The sequence below is a fragment of the Cherax quadricarinatus genome, chromosome 72 (genome assembly GCF_038502225.1).
Source record: "Cherax quadricarinatus isolate ZL_2023a chromosome 72, ASM3850222v1, whole genome shotgun sequence".
Taxonomy (NCBI): Eukaryota; Metazoa; Arthropoda; class Malacostraca; order Decapoda; family Parastacidae; genus Cherax; species Cherax quadricarinatus.
Genome location: NC_091363.1, coordinates 15,874,375 through 15,899,142, shown reverse-complemented (window position 1 = coordinate 15,899,142; position 24,768 = coordinate 15,874,375). Strand labels below are relative to the sequence as shown.

At 38.1% G+C, this 24,768-nt stretch overlaps 1 protein-coding gene across 2 annotated transcripts in view; it reads left to right on the top strand.

Moving 5' to 3' along the window:
• LOC128701227 (zwei Ig domain protein zig-8) overlaps positions 1-23,578 on the top strand; it is a 279,488-nt gene extending 255,910 nt beyond the window's left edge. For both annotated transcript variants that reach the window (XM_053794806.2, XM_053794807.2), the window contains exons 6-8: positions 12,691-12,863; positions 17,657-17,786; positions 20,641-23,578. In XM_053794806.2, the coding sequence (XP_053650781.1) occupies positions 12,691-12,863; positions 17,657-17,786; positions 20,641-20,939 (602 nt within the window). In that variant the 3' untranslated portion in view covers positions 20,940-23,578. The remainder of the gene's footprint in view (positions 1-12,690; positions 12,864-17,656; positions 17,787-20,640) is intronic.
• The last annotated feature ends 1,190 nt before the right edge of the window (positions 23,579-24,768 follow it).

The following is a 24,768-nucleotide window of genomic DNA, read 5'->3' as shown; positions in this document are numbered from 1 at the left end:
AGTTCGATAAATTTAGATTTAGAAAGGGCATAGGTAAGTACTGGTTTTTGAACAGAGTTGTGGATGCGTGGAACAATCTTCCGAGTAGGGTGGTCGAGGCTAGGACCTTGGGTAACTTTCAAAAGAGATTGGACAAATATATGAGTGGGAGGGGCTGGGTTTGATTTGTGTCGTGGGAACGGGAGTAAATTCTTGGGTATCTTTGGGTAGTGGTGGTTTTGATAAGGACCTGCCTTGAATGGACCAGTAGGCCTTCTGCAGTGTTCCTCCATTCTAATGTTATCAGACCGATGATGTCAGCTTCTTCATAAATTATAATTTAACGTCAGACCGATGATGTCAATACACAAATAACCCGCGCGCGCGCGCGCGTGTGTGTGTGTGTGTGTGTGTGTGTGTGTGTGTGTGTGTGTGTGTACGCGCGCACACACACACACACACTTACGACGACGTTTAGGTTTATTTTGGACCATTTACAAGTCACACTAACATATGAGAGTGAGGGAGACAGTATATATAAGGGAGGGGAACAGTGAAGGGACAAAGAGAAGAAAGAGGGAAGTGGAGAGGTAGTGGTAGAGGTAACAGTAATAGTGGAAGTAATAGTAGTAGTGGTAGTAGAATCTAGGGGGAATAGTTTCAGTGGCACAAGAGATGGAAAGTGGAGTGAAGGGAGATAAACATATGCACAATGGCATGTACATTCTTTACTTTTCTTACCATGTTCCATCTGTCAAGAAATGTGTTCTTATTTAAACCATACCACGGACGGTGATAGAACCCGCGATCAGAGTCATAAAACTCCAGACTGACGCGCTAGCCACTTGGCCAGCTGGCTAGCGCGTCGGTCTGGAGTTTTATAACTGATCGCGGGTTCTATCCCCACCCGTTGTATGGTTTGTTTGCAATCTCGTGAGTCGTGTTCTTATTTCTCTTTCTCTATACTATCCGCATTTGTGACCCTCAGTTTCATGACTCGGAAATTTCCACTCTTCACAATTTGTTCTCTCGTCTTGGCTACCCTTCCAATTTCATAAACTCTGCCTTCTCACGTGATAAACGGACTTTCTTCTCTCCCAAACACTCTACTCCTGTGAAATATCCTGTCCTCTGCCTTCTCTATATTTCCAGTCTTTCTAATCTTAATTCCTTCCGTTTCTTAGACAAAATTAATCTTCGGCAAATTAACACCCTTCACAGTAATCTAGTTGGTACATCTCCTTATGCTGTTGATGCCTCGGGAGTCTACTCTTTCATGCTCCTCTCATCCTCTTCAGTACTTTGTAGAAACTGGACACCAATAATGTCTTTTTCCTGTCGTATTAGAGATCACAGTTATCTTAGTGACTGGTCCCCTGCTAAAACTGTCTACCCTTCTTCTTGTAGCCTTCAAACATGCTGTCTTGTTGAAGCATTTCTTATACACAACTTTTCCTGGAATCTTAGTCCTGACTTTATCTGTAGATGCCTTTTTCATTACATTGTCAAATGCTTCCAACTTCAGAACACTGGTCACTTGACCTGATCTTTTCTTATCCTCCTCTCTATACCTCTTCTTCCCTATTTTTTTAACTCTCCCTTTTTTTCTGTCTACACGTGTTCTGTCCTTCAGTTTTATTCCCTGTATTTTAGGTCCTACCCCTTGTGGGTCATGAGCTCTCCTGCAGTGCTCATTTTTCTTGACCTTAGATTCACTCCACTTCTAATACTACGACTACCACTCCGTTATAATTATTACTACTATCACTAATATTACTACTACTGTTGCCTCCCTTCACTTCCCTTTGTCTCCTTTTTGCATCTAAAACTCACCCTACTTTCTATTACCACTATTACTTCCACTACCAGCATTACCTCTACCACTACTTCACTACCTTCATTCTTCCTCTTTCTGTCCCGTACTTGTCCCCTTCGCTTACATATACTGTATCTCACATTCTTGCGTGTTAGTGCGACTTATATATTTGTGTATTGTTCGTTTTTGTTCTTTCGGTAATGTCAGTTTCTTCATAAATTAAAATTTAATGTCAGACCGGTGATATCAGCTTCTTAATAAATAAACATAACTCAGATTTTGGAGAGTAAGTTTGTAAGAGGATTTTCGGATCATGTAGGACCATTATCAGTTCCCAACTAATAGAACGAAGGGTAAACATTATCTTTCCATTCTGTAGTGCGTGTTATTTGTGAATTGTTGCAGTCTTGGTATGATTTTTCTTAATTCAATTCTCGTTGTACCTATTAACCTCGTAATACTTTTCTGTCGTGTTTTCATGACAAATCTTTTTTTATTTTTGGTTGAAATTTCCAGCACAGGAATTTTTACCTTCGTTAATTTCTTTAAAACTTATTTTTTACCCTGATGATGGGCTCAAGATTAGAGATACTCCTACTTACCATTGATCATAGGGGATTATCTCCCATTCTGCAGACATTGTATCATCCCAGGTACATAAATATTACTCTCACTTCCAGGAATTATTAGCTTATTCAACAACCTTCAGCTGTTTACCATCGCTATCTTTATTGCTTAACTCTTATTGGCTTTAGCAGGTATTTTTTCTTCATTTTCCCGATCCTTAATTTCTTGAGTTTAGTACTACTTGCATATTATATCTGTGGGACAGAGCTGATTTCGTAGTGGTAATCAGGTTTGTTCCAAGATAAAGGAGTATATTTCCTGTTCCTCGGAACAAAGTCCTTTCAACAGTATCAATGCACTCTCTATAAAAACAAATCCTACATTTTTATTAAATATAATACATATAAAACTCGAGGTTTTCCTTACTGATAACTTACTAATTTACGTCTCTTGAATAACATTACCATCATTTGTTCATTTTGAATAACTTACAACAACAGTTCAATTTTTCCAAATTCTTTTATTATTAGAATATTTATCATTTACTTCCTCTTAGCTAGATTTTTCCCTATTTTTTCATTCGAGTTACTTTTCTTTAGGACAGTAAAATTGCTGAGCTCCTTGAATTGTCCGAATATTATGTCAGCTGATATGAAGTAAATATTGGAGTGGCTGTATAACCTTCCATAAATCATCAGAAATTTCTTATTATACCCGGCCAGTCGGACTTGAGTTCTGGAAGTGAGAAGCAGTGTGCCTGCCCTCTGAAGGATTGATGTAGGTGGAGAGCATAGTGCCTGCCCTCTGAAGGATTGATGTAGGTGGAGAGCATTGTGTCTACATGCTGAAGGATTGATGGAGGTGGAGAGTACAGTGTCTGCTTTCTGATAAATAACTTCCACTCTTTAAAGATGGGTAGAGGTGGGAAGCACGAAGCATAATCTCTGAGGGATGGATCAATGTGGGAAGTACAGAGTGTGGTCTCTGAAGGATGGATCAACGGGGGAAGTACAGAGTGTGGTCTCTGAAGGATGGATCAATGTGGGAAGTACAGAGTGGGGTCTCTGAAGGATGGATCAATGTGGGAAGTACAGTGTGTGGTCTCTGAAGGATGGATCAACGGGGGAAGTACAGAGTGTAGTCTCTGAAGGATGGATCAATGTGGGAAGTACAGAGTGTGGTCTCTGAATGATGGATCAACGGGGGAAGTACAGAGTGTGGTCTCTGAAGGATGTATCAACTGGGGAAGTACAGAGTGTGGTCTCTGAAGGATGGATCAACTGGGGAAGTACAGTGTGTGGTCTCTGAAGGATGGATCAATGTGGAAAGTACAGTGTGTGGTCTCTGAAGGATGGATCAATGTGGGAAGTACAGAGTGTGGTCTCTGAAGGATGGATCAATGTGGGAAGTACAGTGTGTGGTCTCTGAAAGTTGGATGAATGTGGGAAGTACAGAGCGTGGTCTCTGAAGGATGGATCAACGGGGGAAGTAGTGTGTGGTCTCTGAAGGATGGATCAATGTAAGATGTACACAGTGTGGTCTCTGAAAAATGGATCAATGTAGGAAGTACAGCGTGTGATCTCTGAAGGATGGATCATTGTAGGAAGTACAGTGTGTGGTCTCTGAAGGATGGATCAATGCAGGAAGTACAGTGTGTGGTCTCTGAAGGATGGATCAATGTGGGAAGTACAGTGGATGGTCTCTGAAGGATGGATCAATGTAGGTAGTACAGTGTGTGGTCTCTGAAGGATGGATCAATGTAGGAAGTACAGTGGATGGTCTCTGAAGGATGGATCAATGTAGGTAGTACAGAGTGTGGTCTCTGAAGGATGGATCAATGTAGGAAGTACAGTGGATGGTCTCTGAAGGATGGATCAATGTAGGTAGTACAGTGTGTGGTCTCTGAAGGATGGATCAATGTAGGAAGTACAGTGGATGGTCTCTGAAGGATGGATCAATGTAGGTAGTACAGAGTGTGGTCTCTGAAGGATGGATCAATGTAGGTAGTACAGAGTGTGGTCTCTGAAGGATGGATCAATGTAGGTAGTACAGAGTGTGGTCTCTGAAGGATGGATCAATGTGGGAAGTACAGTGTGTGGTCTCTGAAGGATGGATCAATGTAGGTAGTACAGAGTGTGGTCTCTGAAGGATGGATCAATGTAGGTAGTACAGAGTGTGGTCTCTGAAGGAGTGCAGGTTACAATACAGAGGGTCATTTAAATGGTAATGACCGTACACTCGCTGTCAGGCAGCTATTATGCGATGGCTAACCTGTTTCCATTTTTGGATCGCCCTTCGTTGCTGGGAAACGAATGATGTGAAAACAGCAAATACTCCCGCCTGATAATGAAATATCCAGCATAAGTTGAAATCTCCTATCAGCATTTTCTACTGTTTTCTCTAACACGTAATCCAGCAACATGTTTGCTACTTGTCATCTGCATTTCTATCAAAACTGTCACCTCTCAAGTTTTGTATTTACCTTTTTTTTGTATTCATCACGTGAACTCATTCATAGAATGTATTGAATGTGGATATCCTATTGTTCTTTGTTGCCTCCGAGATATAAATTCGGTGAATCAAATCCGTACCATACCACGGGTGGGGTTAGAACCCGCGATCAGAGAGTCTGATCGCGGGTTCTAACCCCACACGTGGTATGGTTTGTTTGCAATCGTGTCATTACGATTTCGTGAGTCAACCAAATCCTTATTTCTTAAAATAATGAATAATATTGCACGCAAAGCTGTAATAACATATGAGCTGGTTAGTTCGTTTCAAAATTAAAGAATATTTCCACCCCCGCAGCATTCTACTGACACCCAGGCATCTACTTATTGCCTGGTGAATAGGCAGAACATGTGCAATGTGACTTGCAAAATACGAATCGACTCTTCAGGTAATCTTACCTGTGTCCTCTCGGCGGTGACGCTGATTCTTATAACCACTTCTTTCTGACTAATTTATCATATTTAGCATCATTTGCACTTTTATTTTTCCTCTTCTAGAATGCCTGACTAGTACTACTACAACACTCATTCAACGTTCATAAAACTTATCATCGTCAGTCACCTGTGTGTGTGTGTGTGTGTGTGTGTGTGTGTGTACTCACCTAATTGTACTCGCCTAATTGTGGTTGCAGGGATCGAGACTCAGCACCTGGCCCCGCCTCTTCACTGATCGCTACTTGGGCCTCTCCCTTTCTGCTTCCTGAGCTTTGTCATACCTCTTCTTAAAACTATGTATGGTTCCTGCCTCCACTACTTCTCTTGCTAGGCTATTCCACTTCCTGACGACTCTATGACTGAAGAAATACTTCCTAACGTCCCTGTGACTCGTCTGAGTCTTCAGCTTCCAATTGTGACCCCTTATTTCTGTGTCCTCTCTGGAACATCCTGTCTCTGTCCACCTTGTCTATTCCCCGCAGTATCTTGTATGTCGTTATGTCTCCCCTGACCCTTCTGTCCTCCAGTGTCGTCAGTCCGATTTCCCTCAACCTTTCCTCGTACGACATTCCCCTGAGCTCTGGAACTAGCCTTGTTGCAAACCTTTGTACTTTCTCTAACTTCTTGACGTGCTTGACCAAGTGTGGGTTCCAGACTGGTGCTGCATACTCCAGTATGGGCCAACATACACAGTGTACAGTGTCTTGAACGATTCCTTATTAAGGTATCGGAACGCTATTCTCAGATTTGCCAGGTGCCCGAATGCTGCAGCAGTTATTTAGTTGATGTGTGCCTCCGGTGACGTGCTCGGTGTTATGGTCACCCCAAGATCTTTCTCCCTGATTGAGGTCTGAAGTCTTTGTCCACCTAGCCTATACTCTGTCTGCGGTCTTCTTTGCCCCTCCCCAATCTTCATGACTTTGCATTTGGCAGGGTTGAATTCGAGAAGCCAGTTTCTGGACCACGTTTCCAGCCTGTGAAGGTCTCTTTGCAGTCCTGTCTCATCCTCATCCGATTTAATTCTTCTCATCAGCTTCACATCATCTGCGAATAGGGACACTTCAGAGTCTATTCCTTCCATCATGTCCTTCGCATATATCAAAAATAGCACTGGTCCTAGAAATGACCCCTGTGGGACCCCACTCGTCACAGGCGCCCACTGTGATACCTCTTCACGTACCATGACTCGTTGTTGCCTCCCTGTCAGGTATTTCCTGATCCATTGCAGTACCCTCCCTGTTATATGCGCCTGATCCTCCAGCTTCTGCACTAATCTCTTGTGATGAACTGTGTCAAAGGCCTTCCTGCAGTCCAGGAAAATGCCTTACTTCTGTTACCTTGTCATAAAACTCCAGAAGGTTTGTGATACAGGATTTGCCGTCCATGAACCCATGCTGGTTTTCATTTATAATCTTGTTCCGTTCCAAGTCAGAGACACAGGTCTGTAGTTTAGTGCCTCGTTTCTGTTTCCTTTCTTAAATATGGGGACTACATTTGCTGTCTTCCATTTCTCAGGTAGTTGCCCAGTTTCAAGGGATGTGTTGAAGATTGTGGTTAGAGGCACACACAGCATCTCTGCTCCTTCTCTAAGGACCCACGGGGAGATGTTGTCCGGTCCTATCGCCTTTGAGGTATCAACGTATAGTGGTGGATCAGGGTCTGATCAACCAGGCTGTTCAGAAACTGAGTTTAGGTGTCTGTCCAACTTCTTTTTGAAGACACAGGGGTCTCTGTATACTGGGGGGCAGTTGAGCAGTCTTGAGCCCCTGACACTTATTGTATTGTCTCTTAGGGTACTCATGGCGCCCCTGCTTTTCAATGGGAGAATGTTGCATCCACCAATGAAAAGCAGGGACGCCGCGAGTACACTGAGACAATTATGGCTAAGAGGTACCTAGCACACAAGAAGAGTGCAATGGAAGTTGCTAAGTACTCCATTCCTCACTTCAACACACAAGATATTTTTCACACAGAAAAGAAGTTGAGCCGTTTCATCCTGGAAGCTTTAGCCATAAAGTGTCTGGTTCTTTCGAGTGGGAACAATAGTTGAAAGAACAGTGTCGAAAACAATGGAAAAGTATATACGCTTTTACAAACTTTTCCTCTGACATTGTAACTGACTTGTGAGTGACATACCTAGAAAGTGACCTACAAATACTTAAATTTCTATTAAAGTTTCAGTAAAAAGCAAAACTAAGATTTATTAAGGTTAAATATTACAATTTGTTATATATTTTGTGAGTTTTTATTTTTATTCATTTTTTATTTTTTTTATTAGCCTGTGCAGGTATGTTTATCTGACATAATCACCTCAAGGGAGGTTCATTGATGCTGGTGAGGGGCTCTTGATCTAGGGAACTGGATCTGTGATCCACTTCCCTGAATTTAGCCTGAATACCTTCCATCTCTCCTCCCCCACATGTGTTGTTTAATAATTATAATGCCTGATATAATAAAATTTATGCTATTTTCATTTTGGACAGAACTTACAATGGTAATATGATATTGGGTTGTGTGTGTAGGATCTACCTAGTATATTTTGCCTAGTTTATTTTGTTGATGGAGATGACATTGTGACAACTGGCCAGGTGGTTCACAAGATGCAAACTGCGTTTTAGGATTTCCTGATCTTTTCCCTCTTGGTTGAGCCCACTAGGAGGCATGACCTTCTCACCTGTGTCACTTCTGAGTGTCACTTTTCTTTCTTTTATTATATATGAATGCACGATGCTTCGGTAATTATCGTTCATTCAAGCTAGTCTTAGAAATTTCTGGAAATTTTCTTTAGAGGAGGGTTTCCTCTGTGTGTGTGTGTTGTGTCTTGTTAATTGGTCAGTGTTACTATGCTGTTAGCTGCCTGGCTGATTTTCTCTTATCGTTTCTAAGAGTTCTTATATTATTTTCATATCCTTTCACATATCTGGTGGTGAGTCACTGTGTACTGGAGCTCGTGTGAATTTTATCTCATAAGCATCTTGTGTAGAGTCCATATGACCGTCTTGTGTATGATCGCAGTACATTCCTGTCATACGTTTCTCACCCAAAAGGTCAGTTTTCGTCTTATAACTGTTCTCAAAACATAAGCAAGGAAAACAGTGTAGCTAGTTTCAGGGGATCAAAACGAAATGGGTGATTTCAAATGCAAGCCTATGCTAATTTATTATATTCAATCACAGTACAGGTATTTTTGAAGGTTAAAACAGAATCTGTCACATTATTTAGCTTTCTCAAATAGAAAGTCTCTTATCGAATGTTATAGTTTGCCTTTCATTCCTTCTAAATTTTATAGTTCCATAATTAATCTTTCAGTGGGAAATGCATCGAAAGCTTTGTCTATATAAAGTCAATTAGCCCTTTCATTTCTTTTATGAACAATAATCATGACTCATCATAGTGTCTTGACTTTATTTTATGCACGAATTTACAGGCTAGCTAATAGATTAGTTTATTGAATTATAGAGGTTCAGCTCTCATTTTTTATATATTGGCACATTGTGTACCATTTTAGATGTCATTTTACGCTCTTGCAGATAAATCCCACATTATTTAATATCCATTGTGATGTCCCATCTGTTGGGTCACTTTTTTTTTGTCATTGTCAAGAAATATTTACTTTCTTTTTTATTTTTTTTCAATATTCTCCTTTTAAGTTGTCTGGGATTTAGATTCATCACTTTTTAAATAACTTCTTTAATAACACTTGAGATTTTGAGTTTAATTTATCAAACTTTCATTGTCCTTCAGTCTTTGTATTCTGTTTTGAACTATGAAAGAGATATAGTTGTATCTTGCTCTTATTTTCAATTTATTTTAAATTATTTTTCTCATTTTTGTTTGCAAATAAAAATTACTTATAATCCTGTTTACTATAATACTTTCAAGTTCTGTGTCATAGCATTCCAGCCACTAACATTAAAGTACTCTTTAATATTGTAATTATTATAAGCATGGGGAGCGCTAAACCCGTAGGATTATACAGCGCATGTGGGGAGGATGGAAGACATTCAGACTCAATTCAGGGAACTGGAGCATAGATACAATTCCCTAGATCAAGAGCCCCTCACCAGCGTCAACGAACCTCCCTTGAGGGGAAAGCACTCTTTATTATTTTGCTTTATATTTATTTTCAGAATAAAGTGTTTGTTTCTGTTTTCATATAAATTACGTAACTCGTTATAAAAACTCATTTACATCTATTCATTGTAATATAATCTCATTTAGTTTCTTAGCAGTACTAAATACATATTTACCCTAATTTTCTCGGCCTTTCTGCATATGTGATTCTTTTCCATCTTCTAAATCACATTTAAGAGCGAATGTTATTCCTAATATAATATGACTCTTTTCATGAGGATTTACAGAGCTGTAAATTTCTTTCTGCGTTTTGCCAAATACTGGGGTTAATATAGACAGAATATTGTCTTCTCTTCCTCGTGACACTTTAAAAATATCAGCACCTTAAAGAATTTTATTAACCAGATATTTGCAGCTTCATTCTCATAAGCTACTCAGTTCATTCCCGTCTAGATTAAGTCTAGAATTACAATAACTTAAGGATTAAACCGGCACAGTACCGTGACTGGGACAGTACACTATTAACATTATACTACTAATTCCTTTCTTTCTACTCCTGGCCCCGCCTCTCTCCCTTCCCTTCGTGCTTCTGTACCACTAGTTAATTATCCAAATCAGACCAAAATGTCGTCGTAAGTTTCATTCTCCTATGTACGGGTACATAGGCGTGTACAATAGCTTTTTTTTCTTTTCACGGGCCCTCTTCAAGTAATTTCTTTAGTATATTATGAAATCCAACCTTTACATTAGAAAACCTCTCCCGCTCTCAAGAATTATTAAAAAGGGGTATATATATATATATATATATATATATATATATTTATATATATATATATTTATATATATATATATTTATATATATATATATTTATATATCTATATATTTATATATATATATATTTATATATATATATATTTATATATATATATATATTTATATATATATATATTTATATATATATATATTTATATATATATATTTATATATATATATATTTATATATATATATATTTATATATATATATATTTATATATATATATATATATATTTATATATATATATATATATTTATATATATATATATATTTATATTTATATATATATATATATTTATATATATTTATATATATATATATATATATTTATATATATATATATTTATATATATATATATTTATATATATAATATATATATATATATATATATATATATATATATATATATATATATATATATATATATATTTATATATAGTACAGTGCCTGCACTCTGAAGGAGGGGTGTTAATGTTGCAGTTTAAAAACTGTAGTGTAAAGCACCCTTCTGGCAAGACAGTGATGGAGTGAATGATGGTGAAAGTTTTTCTTTTTCGGGCCACCCTGCCTTGGCGGGAATCGGCCAGTGTGATAATAAAAAAAAATAAAAATAATTTTGAATGTTTTGTTTTGATATTTATCACCAAAATGTTAAATTTGTATTCTTACCATTACTGCCAGTACTGCTTTCCAAATTTGTCTCTTCTCCTCGGTGGGTAGTTTCTGTCGAATATATTCTTATTTAAAATATGTTTCATGTTTAGTTTCAGTTAGATTGTATCTGGTTTCTTTTCATTTACAACTTCTATTAGTTCTAGTGTTTTTTCTTAATTACAGAGGTGTTTATCTCATTATGGTTTGGCCCTATTAATTTCTTGAAATATAAATAAGACTTTTAGACAGTAACAGGGGACTACCATAGAAAAACTCATGTGTAAATATTTTAATTACTATCATGACTTAATTTCTTAGCAGTGTTCATGAAACCTCGATACTCCTAGGAAAAGTCTTGTGTAATTCTAATATCTTTATAGCCTTCTAATTTGCCTTCTAGTTCTTATTAAAAATTCTTCAAGTTTTATATGCATAATTATTATTCTTAGTGATACCTTGTTTTTCATATTTGTCTTCCTATATCTCACTATGTACAAGTGAAAGCTTAAACCCAATATACATTTTTGTTAATTTGCATCATAACTGTATTAATATACATTACCCAAGAGATGAGGAAATACGCAACACCTGAGTATCAAGTAAAAATACTCAGGTGTTCCATTTGTGTCCAATTCTTATTTCATTTGTGTTTCGCCTCTGATTTGTTGTATTTTTATTATATCTCCTTCTGTGCGCAACCAAAAAAAGTTTCTCTTTTTCAGTCATTAGTTTCTCTTAGTAATTTAGAAGTGTTTACAGTTTTTCTTATTAAAACTAATGTTTGTACAGCATTAACTTAGATATTTTCACTTACAGTTAAATCTTTCTTTTACATTTAGTGATTTTGACATATCTTTTGTTTGAGGTGTGCGTGTGCGCGCGCGCGTGCGTGCTTATTTTTCTGTTAACCAGAAATAATATTTTACACACTTCTGTATTAATATATCCGAAGATTATGTAGGTAACAAAGGTACCTCATATCTCGTTCAACAAGAGTTCTGCTGATCTTAAATGCCATTCTGAATTGTATTTGCTTTCTATTAGACTGCGATATTACTGTGTCTGAAAAAAACCATTCCACGGGCGGGATTTGAACCCGCGATCAGAGAGTCTCAAAACTCCAGACCGTCGCGTTAGCCACTGGACCAGCTAGCCACAATAAGATTCGTCCAACTAGGTATATTTCTACACCATAGGAAGGTTAGCATAGACACCACTGTGACCACAAATGCAAGTTTTTACAGACGAATCTCCAGCTAGCGTGGCCGTGACGAACTCTAGCTCAAGTCCCCTCACTGCCGTCAACATGACTCGCGAAATCGTAATGACCGCGGGTTCAAATCCCGCCCGTGTTATGGTTTGTTTGCAATCGTGTCATTACGATTTCGTGAGTCAAGTTACTGTGTCTGTCTCGTGTTTAGGGGACGGAGGCTGAAGCCTCCACCACTTCTTGCCGGTTAATATGGTTCAGATGAGGCCTTTTCATTGTATTATGAATATTATGTTAGGCCCAGAGGGATCATAAAGTAACTGAAAAATGGAGATAAGCAGACTTGATCCAATGAATGAGAAAATGCTCTGAATCCAAGAATCAGGAGCTGCTCTCTAGCACAGACAAATAATACGCCGTTGGTTCCCTTACTTTCCCGTTTTACATGATCAATATAACGTGTTATTACTGTATTTTTTCTAATCCACCAAGCTCTTTTCCTTTTGTCTGTTCGTGTTTGGAGAAGACATCGCCCCTGTGGCCCGATCTTAGACCAGATCTCCTATAGTACCAACTACCTTCGATTACCAGGCGCAAATAACCTCTAATACCGTCTACTTTCCTCAGGTAACCTGCGAGTGGAGATCCAGGGACCACGAGAACTATATATCGAGGAGGGCTCCTCCCTCAGCCTCACCTGTCTGGTGACGTCACTACGGGGCCCCTCAGCCCTGGTCTACTGGTACCACGACACCAGCCTCATCGACTACAACTCTCCCAGGGGTGGCGTCAACCTCAAGGTGGGTACTTGTGAATATTGACTATCAGAAATGGTTACAATTATAACCTTAATTTTTAAAATGGTGGACCGGTAAATCAGGTGAAGGCCCCGGTCAAATGACCAAAAGCTCTAGTAGACAGTCATTTTATGACTAAGTCCCGCGTCATGAAATAATCCTGTTTCCTGGCAAATCTTACGTAACCTTGTGTATCTTCACTCCAGTACCAGCAATACTATGGTCCTCTCTTTCCATAAAGTAGACATGTGTGTCTTTATTGCAGTTTTAGAATTAGAAGGTTCCTCCAGGGGCAGCGTCATCACCTATATTAGCTACAAGTTTCCATCACAAGGAGAGATCCTACAATTTCACTGATTCCACGAACAACAGAAGCCATGTCTGAGTTTATCGACAGAACATGTCGAGAAATGTGCATTCATAAATTCTGTTTTCAATGGGGGAAAATCAACAAGATTTCCATCCAGATTTAAGCATACGAACGTTCCGTACTACGTTGGCTAAAAATTACATTGACGTCATAAGCATCGCAGCTTCAGAATTTTAGTTCTCATCCTGCTTGTTTCCCTTTTAGAGGTATTAAACAATCTATCAAAAAATTCCTTATTAATACGAAGTCTCTTCTGCCGCTCAGATTAGCTACCACACTTTGACTTTACCGATTACCGTGACCAATATCGAATAATACTGGCAATGATAAATTAGACACATGTGCAACTCTTGGGTATCTTTATTGAGGAAACGTTTCGCCACACAGTGGCTTCATCAGTCCATACGTAGGAGAAACTTGAAGAACAGGAGGAGAATGAGGTAATCAGTCCCTCAACCTTGAGTCGATGTGTTCAGTCCATCAGTCTTGAGTAGAATACGGCATATGAGCGGAGAAGCAGCTTATAAACCGTATGGCAGGAGAGGTGCAGCAGTCATAGGTGGTGTCACATTTGTTCAATGTGGAAGTAGGTCGTGCCCAAGAATTAGGCAAGCGAAGAATTCCTAAGTATTAAGATCCCAAGAAGTTGCAGTGTCTGACAGGTTTGTAGATGAATGGTTCAGAGAACCGACATGTTGATAAATTAGACACATGTGCTACTCAAGATTGATGGACTGAACACATCGACTCAAGGTTGAGGGACTGATTACCTCATTCTCCTCCTGTTCTTCAAGTTTCTCCTAAGGTATTTGAGGAGGTAGTTCATGGTAATGAATATGATATTGTGTATATGGACTTCAGTAAGGCTTTTGACAGGGTCCCACATCAGAGACTATTGAGGAAAATTAAAGCACATGGAATAGGAGGAGAAATTTTTTCCTGGATAGAGGCATGGTTGACAAATAGGCAGCAGAGAGTTTGCATAAATGGGGAGAAATCAGAGTGGGGAAGCGTCACGAGCGGTGTTCCACAGGGGTCAGTGTTGGGCCCCCTGCTGTTCACAATCTACATAAACGACATAGATGAGGGCATAAAGAGCGACATCGGCAGGTTTGCCGATGACACCAAAATAGGCCGTCGAATTCATTCTGACGAGGACATTCGATCACTCCAGGAAGATTTGAATAGACTGATGCAGTGGTCGGAGAAGTGGCAGATGCAGTTTAATATAGACAAATGCAAAGTTCTAAATGTTGGACAGGACAATAACCATGCCACATATAAACTAAATAATGTAGATCTTAATATTACGGATTGCGAAAAAGATTTAGGAGTTCTGGTTAGCAGTAATCTGAAACCAAGACAACAGTGCATAAGTGTTCGCAATAAAGCTAATAGAATCCTTGGCTTCATATCAAGAAGCATAAATAATAGGAGTCCTCAGGTTGTTCTTCAACTCTATACATCCTTGGTTAGGCCTCATTTAGATTATGCTGCACAGTTTTGGTCACCGTATTACAGAATGGATATAAATTCTCTGGAAAATGTACAAAGGAGGATGACAAAGATGATCCCATGTATCAGAAACCTTCCCTATGAGGATAGACTAAGGGCCCTGAAACTGCACTCTCTAGAAAGACGTAGAATTAGGGGGGATATGATTGAGGTGTATAAATGGAAGACAGGAATAAATAAAGGGGATGTAAATAGTGTGCTGAAAATATCTAGCCTAGACAGGACTCGCAGCAATGGTTTTAAGTTGGAAAAATTCAGATTCAGGAAGGATATAGGAAAGTACTGGTTTGGTAATAGAGTTGTGGATGAGTGGAACAAACTCCCAAGTACCGTTATAGAGGCCAGAACGTTGTGTAGCTTTAAAAATAGGTTGGATAAATACATGAGTAGATGTGGGTGGGTGTGAGTTAGACCTGATAGCTTGTGCTAACAGGTCGGTTGCCGTGTTCCTCCCTTAAGTCAATGTGACCTGACCTGACTAGGTTGGGTGCATTGGCTTAAGCCGGTAGGAGACTTGGACCTGCCTCGCATGGGCCAGTAGGCCTTCTGCAGTGTTCCTTCGTTCTTATGTTCTTATGTTCTTATGTATGGACTGATGAAGCCACTGTGTGGCGAAACGTTTCCTCAATAAAGATACCCAAGAGTTGCACATGTGTCTAATTTATCAACATGTCGGTTCTCTGAACCATCCATCTACAATACTGGCAATATTACAGTGGATTATTCTAGGAGAAAGGGACAATTGATCTGCCAGTGTTCATCTGTTTTTGTATTCAAACACATAAAATATGTAATAAGTCGATAATTCAATTTCTGGCAACCTGTTGACTTATTTCTCGTTGAGCGTACAATGAAAGTTCACTTGTCGTGGGCTATTACATTCTGAGAATTTTAATTTCCGTTTGTATCTCACTTCATTACACCTTATGTCTGTATAGACAAGTGGCTCATGGTCTGCTACACTTGCACTTGAGTTAAAAGGGTTATTAAGGCTTATTCCTTGGGTAACATTGATGATGGGTTGGCAGAATATTTTTTAGTGGTTTTGGGTTTGACAAGTATGGGCCAGTAGGCATACTGCAGTGTTCCTCCTTTCTTATATTATGCTCCTACTGCGATTCATTTCGACACTAGTCACGAGACTTTTTCTTTCGTATCTTCCTCTCCATGTCTTGAATACCGGTGGTTTAAACTATTCTACGTCCCAGAACCCGTACTCAGTCTCTCTTAAACAGAGCTTTCTATTTGCCTTTCCTGTATAACGATCAATTCCGTAATCTCGTTACTTTCGATCGAGCCTTCCACCCACTGATCCGGGTAGGATTCGAATATGTAGTTTGGGCACATTATGAATGCTGTGCTTCTTTTTCTGTTATTCTTTCTGATTCTTCCTTAACAAACGAGTTGTTGCAACTCATCACATTCATTACCTCTGTCATGCTTGCCATTCCCAGAACCTTTGGTAACTATAAACAAAATGTGTCCCTTGGTTATCTGATTATTCTTGAGTTGTTCCTTTGAAACGAGCTGCATGGGGTAGCTATGGTTATAAAAGAGTTCTAGATACCCTTCAGCTTACCAATAAATAAGCGCAATATCTGTGCCTCCAATCCAACAAGACTGAGGTGGTGGAATATTTTTGTCATTTCTTTCTATTTATTACGTTTCCTGGTACTAGAAATCTCTTGTTATTAAACGATTATAACTAATACAGTTAGTTTTCCAAGGTTTATATGGGTCTGTACATCCTTGTCCCTTTCAAATGGTATGCAGGGCAGTTTGTGTTGTAGCATAGTTTTTCGTGGAGTGATGAATGGCACATTTCGGAGTGAAAAAGTTTACAGGAGGCAGAACGAGTAGGTCGCGGCGTTTTTTTTTTTTTTTTAAATTGCACGTCCTTTAGTTTTCCAGATATTCCAAATACCTTAAGCATTGAATTTGCACAATTCTGACTTCAACTGGCTAGAGTTTGTTCATTTGTTGCAGTTTCTAGAACTGCACTAACACTATCTTCAGCAACAGCACTAGAATAATCACCACCAGCTACTACTAGATCTGTACGAACACCATCCCCAGAAGCAAACTCCTGCGCTATTAAATCTGTAATGGTGGCCTGTGGAAGAGTCTAGCCGAGTATATAATAATGTAGACTTTTATATTAGAGTTACTTGTAGCTGAGTCAGTACTAGGACTGGAGACTGCGTGGGGTGATATTTCGGCTTGGTGTATTTTTCTCCAGTGGGTCTGTTTCCGAATCATCTGCTGTCATAATGGCATTTTGACTATTACTTAAGTTTGCTACTCTTTCGCATTTCAGTTTTGCTGTGGCCGCCGCTGAAGTTGGATGGCTCCTCTTTTCTGTACTAAGAGAGGCCCCTTTAGTACTTTCCTGGATCGTGTTCCAAGTCCCCTATCTTTATTGCATATCCAAAAGTACCTCTTTAGATTAATGTTATTAAGAGAAGCGGTGTTTATTCTAACACAAGACTTTTATGTGGACACCTCGTGGACGTATACACAGTGCCCTCTGCAAAGATTATCAGGTTTAATTTTTAATTCACTGTCTGACTGCCCTCTTCGAAAGTTCCAATTTCAATGCCTCCTCGTTCTAATATTTCTTCACTGAACGTACTCTGTTGCATCAGCTGATTTCTATTTCGCAGTCTCCCAAACCTTCAATTCATCTAACCCAGTCTATACACAGTACACCCCTTCCTTCATAACATTGTTGCATCGTCATTCATATAGTATAGCGTATTTTTTGTTATAATAGTTTACACACACACACACACACACACACACACACACACACACACACACACACACACACACACACACACACACACACACACGCACACAGAAGCTACTAGGCCAGTACTCAGAATGTACACAATGTTCTTGTCATCGACAGATTGACCGTGGTCGTGGGGAGACGACGACCAGGTTGGTGGTGTCCTCAGTCGGACCCGGAGACTCTGGCATGTACTCTTGTGTACCTCAAGGCTCCCACCCCGCTACCGTGCTAGTACATGTACAGAAGGGTGAGTACTGTCCACCACCACTGTTAGTATATGCACTCAAGTACTTGCACTGATGGGTAAATACTAAATATTAAAGTAATGGTACTTTTGCTGTATGGTAATTTACTATCCATCAGCGTGTTTGTACCTGTAGAGAAGAGTAGCGAGTGCTTCCCGTCACTGTCTTAGTAAATAACTGTAAACGTGTAAGACACATGTACAACAGTTTATCTGTATTTTCGAAACGTTTCGCCCAGATAGTAGGTTTCTTCAGTCGAATAAAAAAATCAGAAGCAGTGACGAGGTAAATATAATGTGATAAGTCCAACAGCCTTGACAAAGACGTTTTGAGACGATCAGCTCGATAGTCTGAAGAATATGTAGCTGAATCATTAGTATGGAGCCTTTTATACTGCCAGAGGTGAGGCGCGGAAAATGAAGATGACGAAGAAACGGCTCCATTGCCATACTTCAGTCTAACACTGGACAAGAATATGAAATTAATGCCTCTCAAGACTAGGGGACTGACTACCTCAAAGCTACTACCACTAATCGACTGATTTCATCGTCATTACCTGTCTACTGCTTCTGCTGTTTCCGTATTTAATTACATCAATATTCAAATGAAGCGAAACGTATCGGAAAGTAAGAAATCTGTTACATATGTTTCTTACTCATCTACTTATCAGTATTAGTTGGCTAAAGGGGTTCAAATCCTGGCAACTATTTCAGGGTCATTAAGGATGCACGTAACCTATACCCTAACCAGACAAGAATACTTTAAGAGACACACAAGTACCCCCGTCTTCTAATAACATTCATTTTTCCACTATAATCTACCTTGTCCATAATTACTATTGCATTTGCTTTGTCTGTTTCGTAAGGTGAAGCCCAGGATCTTTCCTTAATTCTTAGTTTAATCTAACAAATCTTTGAGGACAATTGTGTTGCAGAGATCTGAGCAAAGCTCAGACTTCTGCAACACAATTATTCTCAATGATTTAAGTTATACCATGAATTAAGTAACGATCCTGGACTTCACCTTACGAAACAGTCTAAGAAAATGCGATAGTAATTATGGACAAGGTAGATTATAGTGGGAAAAATGAATGTTATTAGAAGACAAGGGTACTTATGTGCCCGTTAATCCCTAAAATAGGGATTACGGTAATCTGTCTGTACATATCCGCTGAGAAAAATATACCACTCAGGGTATATATTCTGTATCTGTCAGTACTGGTTTGTAGGTTAATGGAAATTATAGGTTATCAACTAGTCATTAAGGCTGCACGTAAGCTTTTTACCCCCTGACAAGACTTTAAACCATAAAGCAATTAAAGCAAACTTTCAGTATTTACTGAGAGAAATATTCCTCTCGGTGTATATATAAAGTGTCAGTATTGTATACCTTTATTATGATATTATTATTATTATTAAAGATTCGCCGGTATTCTCCCGGCCCGGGCCTTTTCCAAGTGGTGGCCCGGCCTTGGCTCCCTCTTTATGGAGTGTCTGAGACCTAAGTCTCCCATGGGAGGAGGCACAAGTACCTCCTCATCTTTGGAACCAACTGTCCCTAGGCCTAGCCACAAGCTAGGCCTCTCTGGTCTGCCATCCCCGCCACAAGGGGGCTAATGGGAATGACAGTCTTATGAGCTAAAGGCTCGGGCTCAGGCACCTACCCTACCCTAGAAGGGCTGGGCATGGTGTCGATGATATGATAACACTAACAGTTGTCTAGAAAAGCTCAATGTTAATTGATAATAATTATACTGATATTTATCTATAATAAATATATTGATATAAACAACATATGCTGATTTCCAGCTAGGCATAGATAATCTATAATTTCTCTTTATCAACTAGTTAGATTATTACTGAAAAAGAGAGACGAGTCTCATTACTTGAGATATATATGAAAAGCTTGAGTTCACTGAACTCCTGTCTAAATAATTTTGTATCTAATTTCATATTCTCTTTAGAATCTTCTAATCTAGTGCACGTAACATCTCAAAAATGTGGAAATATAAGTTACTTTATAAAGTAGAAATGAGTTTCTATGCTCAGTGGTGCAGTTTTTAAATAGTGTACAAAATCGATGAATTAGTAAATGAGACACTTGTTAATTAACATTACTTTCCACAAGTGAAGAAATGGACCGAAATATTTACATAGTACCTGATAAACCACCTTGATAAACAAAAGAAAAATGGCTTCGTAGCAAAAGTGATAAATGAAACACTTATGAAACATTTAGAAATTTTTGTGTAAAAGTTTCGCCAGCCAGTGGCTTCATCAGTCCAGTACAGACAAAAACGGTGAAATAGTAGTAGTAGTTCGAGGTAATCAGTCCCTCAATCTGGAGATAATGTATTCAAATCAACAGTCATATGAGCGGTGAAGGATCTTAGGAACCGATTACCTCAAACTCCCTCTCATTTTCCACCGTTCTTTTCTCTATTAGACTGATGAAGCCACTGGCTGGCGAAACTTTTACACAAAGATATCTAAATGTTTCATAAGTGTTTCATTTATCACTTGTGTTACGAAGCCATTTTTCTTTTGTTTATCAAGGTGGTTTATCAGGTACTATGTAAATATTTCGCTCTATTTCGTCACTTGTGGAAAGTAATGTTAATTAACAAGTGACACACATTCTCAGTATCACGTGCCTTAAGACGGAAGTAAAATATGCGACAGTTATCGGACAAGGCTACGACTAATCTAAGTGATAAAGCTAAGAAAGCTATGGGTAAGGGTTAAGGGGCAAGGCTAAGCTCTTCTTCCAGGTGGTGTTCTAAAGCTAAAATAATATTAGGATGAGTTAGAAATAGCTGAATTTCAAACAATATAGTAAAATATTTTCTATTTACAGGGGAACACGAGGCGGCAATCCAACAAGGAGGTCTCGACGAGTCAAATTCTTCAACTCCCGTTTCTTCATATCTTCTACTAGTGTGTCTTGTTCTTTTAACATCCTTCCTATTCGATATCAACTTTAGCGTCCAGTACTCAAGTCAATTTTCCAACTTAAGTAGTAATACTACAAAAATGTGCTCTCCATCTTGCCAAGGCACGGATTCGTACTTGCCTTCCCCGTGCTGCGAGACTCCTAGTTCTCCCCACATACTCTCACCGTTCATTTTGCATCCATTTACATCTGGGTTGGCATGATATGTACTGACTCTTTTTGAATATTGCCCCGCATATGTTGTAGATCACATCTATAGACTTCATTGATTCTCTTTTTAGTTTATTTTATGTCATCTCCGCTCCGGTAGTAGTTCTCTCCGTTGTGACTTTGGCTTGACGTTAGTGGAGTGCCTTAGCGTTTTGTTTTACCTAATTGCCCTTCTGTTAACATTACAACTAAGAAATACACGTTACAGTACCGTGGCTGGTTCAGTTCATAAGTTACCGATGAATGGGAGATGAGAACTGATGTTTCGATTCGTTCTGAATCATTAACCAGAGATTTCAAAATGGTCCGGAATGGAGAGAACTGTTGTCTAAGTATCTTCTCGAATTTATAGGCAAGCTATGAATTACTATATAAGCTACCCACGTATCTTGAAACAGTATACTCGATTCTCCATTCCCTTTAACTATTTCAATTCCATTCCTCCCTTACTTTTCCTTAAATCCCTTACCAACTACACGTTTCACTAGTTCCTTTTTTGATCACTTTGTCTCCTCCCTCCAGCCAATATTTGAGGGACACCCGCACGTGACGCTCACGTCACAGAGTTTACCAAGCGAGAGAACTCCGACCGTCTCCCTTTTTTTTAATATTGCGGAAACTTAAAGATGTGTTACCAGAGTGTATTCCTCTTGTACGAGCTGCACCAAAGGGACTTCATTATTAGGATCCATCAAGGAAGGAAGCAAGGGGGTTAAAGAAGCACTGTCTTCTTGTTGGTGAAGCACACTTGGTCTGACTAGTTTGAGCAACTCTCTACTTGCTTGGATAAAATTTGATTATTTTTTATTCTCTGTAAGTTGTATGTCCACTATGAGTTTATCGCTTCTTCCAAGACAGTTATAATTAATCATGACGACGCAACAGTTTATCTGTAAAAATAATCTACATATATTTACTACGTGTTTTACAAACAATATGTAACTGTCGTAATTAATTACTAAATTCAGATATTTTAGTAAAAATAATAATTGTTTATATTGCAGGTTTGGATAAATATCACTGATTAAAACAGACGTAAATATATTGTTTGCTTTCATAGGATTAAAGTTGGCAATTCATATGTTTTCCTTAGGACGGCGATTTAAACTGTTTGGGCTGAAGATGAATATATATTACGATAAGAAAGTACTGAGTCATACAAGTCCTAGCTAGAAGTGTTAAGAAATACTCGCTTTCCAGGAGATTTTTCTGTATTCAGGAAAAAGATTGGAGCTAGGCCTTACTAATCAGAAGATACTGTACATTCAGGAAAATAGAAATACTATTGCAAAGATTAGTCTGGCAAACTAGCAGGAATATCCTCATTTGAGATTCCAAAGTGTCACTCATATACTATCCACCACCTTACAGCGCGTGATCCAGGCCTGTGCATAGTAGTGATGTGGCAGTGACTGTTTTCACGTACACTAGCGTAGAGCTGATACAGTAGAGTGGATCTCATCATTTTAAGACTGTTTAAGTTATGCAGAGATACGATGGCGATTTGTTATCTTATTTGGGACCAAGAAACCACATGTATCTGAGACCCCCCACCCCTCCCCCATGTATTTCGGACAAAAGTCCGAAATACATGGGGAGTTGGGGGGAGGGGGAGGTTTCGGATACATGTGGGCTCAGATACCCGGAGGGTGAAAGTCCAACTGAGGAATTAATAAACTGATAAGAATATGGAGGCCGGCGAGCCAGGTGGTGGTGAAGGGTTTCTGATCCAAGGAATTAATCCCTTTTCCATAATATTATTATTATTATTATTATTATTATTATTATTATTATGCTATAGAATAACTTAAAACAGTACGAGAGTAGAGAGAATGAGGGCAGAAAACTAGCAAACAAGAGAGAAGAACATGACGGGAAAGTAGCCAAAACTAAGAATCTAAATAACTGTAGTAAATGTGGACGACTTTAGCGCTTCCCTATTAAATATTACCGACTATTTCCAATTTTTGGTATCAGCTCTACGCTAAAGTTTAGTGATTCTTTATGATTATAATAAGTATTATTTTTTGAGACACATTAGATGGCTCTGGAAATGGAATTGCTTCGACGTGCACAGCAACGTATCACCATCACGAAATATAGCCTAAACATGTAAGAAATTTGAGAATAGAGCAGAGATACCAGGCATAACTACCTAATAAGAAGGTCGTATCAAGGTAAAGAATAAACTACCCCGAAGGTAAATCGAGCCACGTTATAATTAGAACGAAGGGAAGGTATCAAGTGACAAAGATGGTAAGAGATGAGGAAATTTCTCTTGGATCTGTTTCCTAACACGTACACTGATATACAGATAATGAGAATGATAGAGGGGCAAAATGACACAAATAAGGAAGTGAAGACTTACTAACACACACACACACACACGCACATACACATACACACACACAATGGTCTGGAGAGTGATGCAGTGGAGGAAGGATCCATATATAGCTTTAAGAACAGGTATGATAACGCTCATGGAGCAGGGAGAGTGTGTACCTATTAGCGACCATTAACGAGGAGGGGTCAGTAGCTGTGCCTCGACCCCTGCAATCACAATTGAGCACCCCCCCACACACACATACATACATACATACATACATACATACATATATATATATATATATATATATATATATATATATATATATATATATATATATATATAATGTCGTGCCGAATATGTAAAACTGGTCAATTAGCAAGAACTCATTTAAAATTAAGTCCTTTCTAAAATTTTCTCTTATACGTTTAAAGATATATTTTTTTCATTAATGTTAATGTAAAAATTTTTAATTTTGCACCAAAAGAATCTTAGAAAACTTACCTAACCTTATTATAACAAGAACAATTTATTTTAGCCTAACCCAACTAAATATATTTTAGATTTGTTTACAATAATTTAATACTAAACAAACACAGTGAAATATTTTTTTTTCGTTAGGTTCAGAATGATTTTGGCGAAATTATTGCATACACAAATTTTCACTTGTCCTATATGGCAAGATGAGCGTTGCTATTTAAGCCAAGATCGCAAGTTCTGCCTATTCGGCACGACATTATATATATATATATATATATATATATATATATATATATATATATATATATATATATATATATATATATATATATATATATATATATATAATGATATTATATATATATATGTATATATATATATATATATATGTCGTGCCAAATAGGTAAAACGTGCTATTTTGGCTTAAATAGCAACGTTCTTCTTGCCGAATAAGACAAGCGAAAATTGTGTATGCAATAATTTCGCAAAAATCATTCTGAACCAAACGAAAAAAAAATATATTCCATTGTGACTGTTTATTAAATTATTGTAAACTTAGCTAAAATATATTTAGTTGGATTAGGCTAAATTAAATTGCGATTATAAAGAGGTTAGGTAAGTTTTCTAGGATCCTTATGGTACAAAATTATTAATTTTTGCATTAACGTAAATAAAAAAAAATATCTTTATACGTATAAGGGAAAATTTTAGAAAGGACTTAATTTTAAATGAGGGCTTGGTAACTGTCCAGTTTTACATATTCAGCACGACATTATATATATATATATATATATATATATATATATATATATATATATATATATATATATATATATGTCGTGCCGAATAGGTAAAACTTGCGATTTTGGCTTAAATAGCAACGTTCTTTTGCCGAAAAAAACGAGTGTAAATTTGTATGCAATAATTTCGCAAAAATCCGTCTGAACCTAACGAAAAAAATATATTTCATTGTGACTGTTTATTAAATTATTGTAAACTTATCAAAAATATATTTA